Source organism: Orycteropus afer, unplaced genomic scaffold (genome assembly GCF_000298275.1).
Source record: "Orycteropus afer afer isolate SDZICR_OR568_19922 unplaced genomic scaffold, OryAfe1.0 scaffold00239, whole genome shotgun sequence".
Classification (NCBI taxonomy): domain Eukaryota; kingdom Metazoa; phylum Chordata; class Mammalia; order Tubulidentata; family Orycteropodidae; genus Orycteropus; species Orycteropus afer.
The window spans coordinates 427,024-435,667 of record NW_006921826.1 but is presented as its reverse complement, the minus strand read 5'-3'; the positions used below and the strand labels follow the sequence as shown (position 1 = coordinate 435,667).

Below are 8,644 nucleotides of genomic sequence, written 5' to 3'. Positions count from 1 at the left end.
TCCATATGAGTAAGGCTGGGTTTACTCAGATGTTGCAGCTCTTTCCCAGTCCTGTTTTGCGAGCCTTTTAGCCTAAACGGACTATTCCTAAAGGTGTGTGGTAATGTACCAAACAGTGTTTCTTTGTTATTCATAAGGTTTTCTCTGGCCAATTCTTTGAGAAGTGATAGAAGATATGGTAGAATTCTGGATATGTTTTGAAGATACAGTCTGATTTCCTGATTAGATAGCATGTAGAATGTGAGAGAGGGAAGAGTGAAGGATTAATCCAAGCTTTTGACCTGAACAATTGGAAAAATATAGTTAAATGGAGTCCACCATTAATTGATACGGAGAATTCTGTACTCGAGCAGGTTTAGTGGAGAAAATGGGAAGAATTTTCTCAAAGAACCAGTTTTTGGCTTCATTGGATTCTCTCTCTCTCTCTCTGTCTTTCTTTTCTTTCCTGTTTGATTTATGCTGTGTTTATTATTTCCTTTCTACTACTTTGGAAGGTTGGGCAATCCTACTTCCGTGGTGATACTGCCTCGGAAACCCAAGGAGGGGTCGCTATGAGTCGGGGCCGACTTGACGGCACATAACAACAACAACAACAACAACTTTGGTTTAATTTACTTTTTTTTTCTACTTTCTTAAGGTAGATACTGATGTCATTCATTTGAGAACTTTCTTCCTTTCTAATATAGACATTTAGTGCTATAAATTTCTCCCTGAGTACTACTATAGCACCAAAATACTTTCTAATTTTCCTTCTTCTACTCAAGTTATTTGTAAGTTTGTTATTTAGTTGCACAGATGTCAGTTAGGCCAAGGTAGTCGATAGTGTTGCTCTTTTATTTATTGTTTTTTATCTTACTGATTTATTGTCTAATTATTGTACTAGTTATTGAGAAGGAGGTATTGAAATCTCATGCAATAATTTTGGATAATCTATATCTCCTTGCAGAAATTTTTGTTTCACATAATTTGAAGCTTTGTTATTAGTTGCATACTTAGGATTATTTTGTTCTCTTGATTCAGAAGAGAACGTGGACCAGTGTATATCATTGTTGATGTCAGATAGATCTTGACTGATAGCAGAGAATACTAGAAAGATGTTTACTTATGTTTTACTGACAATGCAAAGGCATTTGTGGATCATAACATATTAGGGATAACATTGTCAAGAAAACGGGTATTCCAGAACACTTAACTGTGCTCATGCAGAACTTACATAGTTGTACAAATAGAACAAGCAGGTACTGCATGGCTTAAAATCAGGAAAGGTGTGCATCAGGGTTGTATCCTTTCACCATGCCTATTCATTCTTTATGTTGAGCGTATAATGTGACAAGCTGGACTGTATGAAGAAGAATGCAGTATTGGGAGTGTTAATAAGACAACCTGCAATACACAGATGATACAACTTTGCTTGCTGAAAGTGAAGAGGACTTGAAGCACTTACTAATGATGGTCAAAGGTGACAGCCTTCAATATGGATTATGCCTCAACATAAAACAAAAATCATTATAACTGGACCAATAAACACCATAATGATAAACATAAGATTTAAGTAGTCAAGGATTTTGTTGGATACTTGGGTCCACAATCAATACCCATGAATGCAGCAGTCAAACCATGATATTTTCATTTACCTTATATGTATGTGAAAATTGGAAATGAGAAAAGAAAACTGAAGAATCAATGCATTTGAGTTTTGATGTTGGAAAAATATTGAATGTGCCGTGGGCTTCCAGAAGAACAAACAGATCTGTCTTGGAGGAAGTACACCCAGGGTGCTCCTTAGAAGTGAGGATGGCAAGACTCTGTCTTAAAAACTCTGGACATGTCATCAGGAGGGACCAGCCCCTGGAGAAGGACATCATGCTTGGTAAAGTAGAAGGTAGCAAAAAAATGGAAGATGGATTGACACAGTGGTTGTAGCAATGATCTCAAACACAGCAACAATTGTGATGATGATGCAGGACCAAGCAGTGTTTTGTTCTGTTTCACATAGAGTTGCTATGATTTGGGAGTGACCCTATAGCACCTAGCAACAACAACAACCCTAGTAATCACGGGTGCTTCAAATGGGTAAAGAACAACACGATTTAATGCATGATTATAAAAAGTCCTTTCTTTACAGGGTTAAGAAATCGTGGGAAATGTGACCTCTGCTGTGTAGTGAATAGACCCTTTTTAATATACAGAAGCATTGTTCTTTTTGGTTTAACAATGAAAGCATTCATTATGGGATCTAGCATTTGGTTCTAATCTGTGTAGGGTCAGTTGTTTGATAATGTACTATGACTGTGATTGCAATTCGTAGTGGAAAGGGGTGATTGTGGTTACTGTAAAGACTCTAATTATTTCATTTATTTTGCATTTGCAAAATGAGCTTCATTTTTATTAGTGTTTTTGAAGTGTGTAATCAGATTCCTTCAAGATTTGCTATTGGATAATCACGGATGATATGATTCCTTTTAAGTTTATATGAGTAGCTATCAGTTTAATTTTATCCAGGTCCTTTTCCAACATTGCAGTTAGTGAAAACTCAAAATATCTTTTGTGCTCTTACTCATCCAGTTGTTTGGTTTTTGAAAAGCAACTTACCATATAAGTTTAGAAGTACTTGCTAGATTTTAAGGGTATTTTCTCTAGCATTTCAAAATGAAAATTTCCATGTTTGTAAATATTTTTTAACATGTTACCATTAAGAGGGATGTAATTATTCTCTTTTAAAAGTAAGATAATTTCTAAATTTTATTTGATACTCATTTTAAGCTTAATCATTAGAATTTTGAAATAATATTCTTCCTTAGCCCTGTTTACATACAAACCTTTTCACTGTAGTACGAGGAGAGATGAGAGTCCCTGAAGAAGCTCTGAAGGTAAAAAATTTATTTCTTTTGTAACTCTTCTACTTACTAGGGTTGATTTCACTCATGGACATTTCACTTCAGTTTTCAATGTTTTATAGCATGAGAAGTTTACCATTCAGCTTCAGTTGTCCCAAAAATCTTCAGAATCAGAATTATCAAAATCTGCCTGTGCCAAAAGCATAGACTCAAAGGTAGCAGATACTGTACCAGAAGTGCAGCACAAAGCCACAGAAGCATTAAAGTCTGAGGAAAAAGCCATGGGTAAGTTAATCTCTTTGAAAACACAATATTTCTATTTGATTGTGGAGAAATTATGTACTTTGTTCTTTAAAAATTGACCATGTATAGTTAGATGTTTACTAAGTGATTTATAAAATTAATGATGATTTAACAGTTTTATATGTCTTACCTTTATGGGCTTTCATTCAGCCAGTGCTTTCATTAGAAGCCATTATAAAATGTATGATTGATTATTTATATATGACCTGTGTTTAGGTATGCTTAATATGTATAAATATTTGAAGGAAATAAAGTCTTAACATATTATTATTTTACATTTTTGCTTTTTCTTCTGAATTATGACTTAAATAGGACTTAACAGGAAAAAAATTAAGATATTGAATAATGCTATCTCATTGTAATGATTATATTTAGCATTTTCTACTCATTGTGAAAAATCCTTTTCATAATCTCATTCAAATAAAAGCAGTAATTTTAATTAATTAATAGGCATTCAATGCCACTGGACTTTTTAAAAAATTTTAACAGTGGTTTCTAATGCTAAAATTTAATTTTCCCTTTTATATTTAGGCTTAATGAGCTGTTTTTGAGCAGACTGATTTCTTTCTTCCTTAGCTGATTATTGCCTAGTTTCTCTTAACTTGTTCTAGTGAGTCTACTTCCTGTCTACATTTTTAAATCAAAGACCATTTGTTATAAGTGGTTCACTTATATACCAAAGAAATTATATACTTAAAGAAAAAATTATTGGGAGAAAGTAGGCTTCATTACTTAGATACTTGCCAGTGTAAATTTTCATGTACTTAGTCATGTCTGGTATGGTAAGATTTTGGACAAATACTGTTAATTCGATTTAGAGTACTTTTCAGCTATCTAAACTGTGCTTTTGCTTTTTTTTAAATTTAATAATCCAATGAGTCAGTTTTAGCATTCTGCGAAAGCGTATTTTTTTTCTGTTTCATCTACTGTAGACAGATTTTTCCCACCTCTTTCCAGATATTTCTGCTATGCCCCGTGGTACTCCATTATATGGGCAGCCATCATGGTGGGGGGATGATGAGGTGGATGAACAAAGTGCTGTCAAGTCAAATGGCAAACCTGAAGAAAAAAATCTTGAAACTGGAATATCAGGTAAAAGCTCTCATTGACTATTACATTAAATGGATATATTGGGAAGATCTTACAATTTAAGAAAAACTCTTTCTACTTTGAAAAGAGATGTCTGGTCCTTCATAAATTGTTAAAGAGTTGATGTATATTTTAATGGCAATGTTATTTTAGTTTTACATTCTTGATTATGATTGATTCTTATAAAGTATTATAATATCTCTATATTTTTTATTTAAAATAATTTTTTTGTCTTTTGAGCTTGTTTTTTCTATCTTTTGAGCTTGTTAAAACTTGAAAAATAAATTGGTAATATTGGCCATTTTAGTATTTTTAAGTAATTATTAAAATGTATCAATGAGACCAAAATAGCTACACACTAATTTTATGTGTTTTTATTATATTCACAACCATATATCATATTTTAGCATAGTGCCTAAGGCCCTTGACTACTAACCAAAAGGCTGACGGTTCAAACCCACCAGAGACTCCTTGGAAGAAAGGTTGGGCAATCTACTTCCATTGTGATACCACCTTAGAAACCCAAGGAGGGGTTGCTATGAGTCAGGTCTGATTTAACGGCACATAGCAACAAGAACAACATACCACATTTTGAAGTAAATAATTTCTACTATGTTCAGAAATGTGATGTAAAATTAAAATTTCTTTAAAATCTCAGAACTCAGTATTGGGATTTAGTAGGAACAAGATAAGCTGAGTTTGGAAGCCAGAAAAAAGAAATAGTTCTGGACCAGAGTCTCAGATTAATAGTCAGGGAACATAATAATTTGTTGGAGAGATTTAGTAGTGACCTAAGTGTACATAAAGCCAGAAAACCAGGAAATAAATTGAGATATCTATTGTCTGTCACATAAGGATCTGGTGTAGAGACAATAAAACCTAAGAATGAAGCACTCAGTTTCTGTGATAATAGCAGATAAGGATCCAGAACTGGAAAAATTAAACACAAGAAGCAGGGATCAGTATTGAAGACTTAGTCTGAGCCCTTCTCAGGTTTCTACTTGTGACACTAGTCATACAAAATCAGTAAGACATTTTCCTTAACTGGAGAATAGGAACACTGGCTCTTTAAATATACTCTAATTATATCAGGAGGAGCCTTGGTGGCTTAGTGCCTAAGGCATTTGACTGCTAACCAGAAGGTTGGCTGTTCAAACCCACCAGCTACTCCTCAGAAGAAAGGCTGGGCAATCTACTTCCGTAGTGCTATAGCCTTGGAAACCCCAGGAGAGGTTGCTATGAGTCAGATCCAACTCCACGGCAGCGCATTTGGTTTGGGAATTGTATTAGGATATGAGTCTAAAAAAGCTGACATTATCAACTTGATCGTATAGTGCCCCAAACTGACGTCTGCTTTGCAAGTGTTTTTCTATCACAGCTGCTTTTGTGTCACCAACCAATTTCTTCATGCCCAATATCAGAACCTGTTACATAGCATGCCTTCAAATGCAAATGGCAGAAATCCTACCAAAGACTAAACAGGAAGAGAATTTACTTACATAACTGAACCCTTTCAAGGTTGGTGAGTCCAGCATCTCAACAGGGTCATCAAGTAATTTCTCTCCATCTCTCAGCCCTGCTGTCCACAGTGGCTGCATACTAAGGTAGTTTCCCCTCATAGTCAGAGGCTGCTTGAGAGCAGTAGTCAGGGCTGTGTGCTACTTTTAGCATATTCAGCAGAAAAGAGCAAAGGTTGCTTCCAGAAAACCTCCCAGAAGACAAAAGAACTTTCCCAAAAGGTCTCAACTCTTACTTCATTGGCCTCTCACAGGTTCAGGATACGTCACCTGTTTATTTCTGAACCAGTTTCTGGCAAAGAACATGAGAATATCCTTAAAACAATCTTGTCTACCCTGAAGCTGAGTATGGGATAAGTTATCCTCTCAGGCAATGTGAGCTGATACTGTTAGGAATGAAGAACAGGAAATGAATATTGGAAGGCAATCAAGAATGTCCACTTTATTTGAAATCTTTGTGTTTTCTGTTCTCTTCCCCTCATCTGTCTAAATACATTACCCAATTCTGTTGCCATTTTTTTTTTCAGAGTCATAATTGAGCTTCCTATGTCCAGTTTCAGTTCTTCTGCAGTTTATTTTGCATAACTGTTCTTTATTTTCTTTTTCAAGAAATTACAGTAGCTGTCTTTTGCTTACCAAATAGATTTTAAGCCTTGACAGCCTTATTTGTCAGCACTGTAATTTTGTCCTGTTTTCCCTAATGAGTCTCATGTACCCCTGCTAGTTTTTACAGTGCTTTCCCTTAGTGCCTTCACACACAAATTAGGCTAATCCCTGCCTGCCCTTCTCCCACTAACATACATACAGAATATCAGGTGATATAAATTTTTAAATGCTGTATCTGTATAGATGTATTGCTATAATATGTAACACCATCTCATTCTATAAGGAGCCCTAATGGTACAATGGCTAAGAACTCAGCTGCTAACCAAAGGCCAGTGGTTCAAACTGACCATCTGCTTCATGGGAGAAAGATGTGGCAGTCTTTTTCTTGTTTTCTTATATTAGCATAAGGATGTTGTTATTTCAGATTTTTAAAAGTTGCAATTTTCTTAAAATGCAGGATAAGGAAAATGGTTTACTGGCCTAAAATGATAGAACCAGAAAAAATTGTAGAATCAAATCAGAAAATTCATACCCATTTTATAGATAAGAAAACTGAGCTCTGTTACAGCCTCAGAATAAGTTCTACTCTGTCCTTCAGATTTGCTATGAGGTGGAGTTGACTCCTCAGCATTGGTCCTCAAGTGAAGCTCCTTGTTTCAAGGATTATATTTTATACTGCCATTGTGCAGCAGGGACACCTAGTAGAGAGAGAGAGGGAAAAAACAAGCAAACAAACAAACAGAAAAGACCAATCTTAGTAGTTAGGTGGTTAATTTAAAAGAAAACACAGCAGAATTGAATGATTGCCAAAATCAGAAAATGTGATAGTGATTTTATCTAACCAAAAGACCTGACCAAACTTGCTGCCATTGAGTCGGATCTAACTCATAGTGACCCCTCCTTGGGTTTGTGAGGCACTATCACTACAGAAGTAGATTACCCAATCGTCCTTCCAAGGAGTGGCTGGTGGGTTTAAACTGCCAGCCTTCTGGTTAGCAGTCACATTAACTAGAGACAGAACCATGATGTATAATAGCTAACTCTTCTACGGTATTTACTTCAGCTACACACTCTTCTAAATGCTTGCCTTACATTTAATTACTCACAGCAGTACTTGAAGGTAGGTACTGTTATTTTTTTCATTTCAGAGATAAGAAAACTGAGTGCAACAAGAGTAACTTACCATCGTCAGCCATCTAGCAGATAGTGGAGCTGGCATTAGAATTCAGGCAATTCGTGCTCTTAATCATAAGCAGTTGATATTTCAGGGATTGTTACTCTTGTAAATAAGCACACACGCAATCACTAAAAAAAAAAAAAAAAAACCACACACACTCACTGCCATCACTCTCACCCCCCAAAACCACATACTTCATAGGGTAGAAGGATTTAAACAGACTGTAAAAACTATGCATAAATAATTGATCCCTCATACCTCAGTATAATAAAATGTTTCATACTATGAAACATCCAGCAATAATTTCAGCTTTCTGAATTAAATTCTTAAGTGGTTGTGTGGCCTTTCTCATTCATTGAGTGTAATTTCTGCCAGATGACCAAAAGCTGTCTCATAGTCTTACATTATTTTTCAATAATAAAGAATTAAGTGACTTGTGTCTTTTATTAAGTAGCTTTAAAAAGCTGTCAGATGTAGCCTTATAAGAGTCTCTTTACTTTCTTAATGTTAGCATAAGGATGTTATTGTTTCAAATTTTTAAAAGTTGCAGTTTTCTTAAAATGCAGGATAAAGGAAATAGTTTACTGGCTTAAAATTACAAAGCTGGAAAAAATTGTAGAATCAAATTAGAAAATGTGTACCCATTTTATATAAGAAAACAGGTGTGGCAATAGTAATTTGATCACATTGAAATTAGTTGTATTTTTTTTAATAATTTGAATTTATGTAATGATAGTATAGTAACTTATGCTCTAAGAGTACTTTTTAGGTAAAAACAAAACATGATTTTCTTTTTGGTTACCCATTTTTAGAGTTTAAAAATCTTAGTACTTGTTACGGAACATGAGCATTCCAGAAAAGGTAATAGAATGTATGTAGGAATTACTTATGTCCCTCTCAGTGAATTCACATGCAACCAGAATCTCCTAAAGGATTACCTTATAGCCTAACACACCCTAGAAGCACATAGGCACATTAGAACAATCAAGATTTCCTAAAGGTACAGGAATATTTTGAATCCTAATAAGAAAGAAAGGTTTTTTGTGCTCAACTACTAACCTAAAGGTTGGTCGTTCTAACCCATCCAGCGGCTCCACAGAAGAAAGACCTAGTGA

At 34.9% G+C, this 8,644-nt stretch overlaps 1 protein-coding gene across 1 annotated transcript in view; it reads left to right on the top strand.

Moving 5' to 3' along the window:
- Positions 1–8,644, top strand: part of CEP170 (centrosomal protein 170) — a 200,486-nt gene that overhangs the window by 96,327 nt on the left and 95,515 nt on the right. The window contains exons 4-6 of the mRNA XM_007949140.2: positions 2,812–2,870; positions 2,960–3,122; positions 4,098–4,232. Coding sequence (XP_007947331.1) covers positions 2,812–2,870; positions 2,960–3,122; positions 4,098–4,232 — 357 coding nt within the window. The remainder of the gene's footprint in view (positions 1–2,811; positions 2,871–2,959; positions 3,123–4,097; positions 4,233–8,644) is intronic.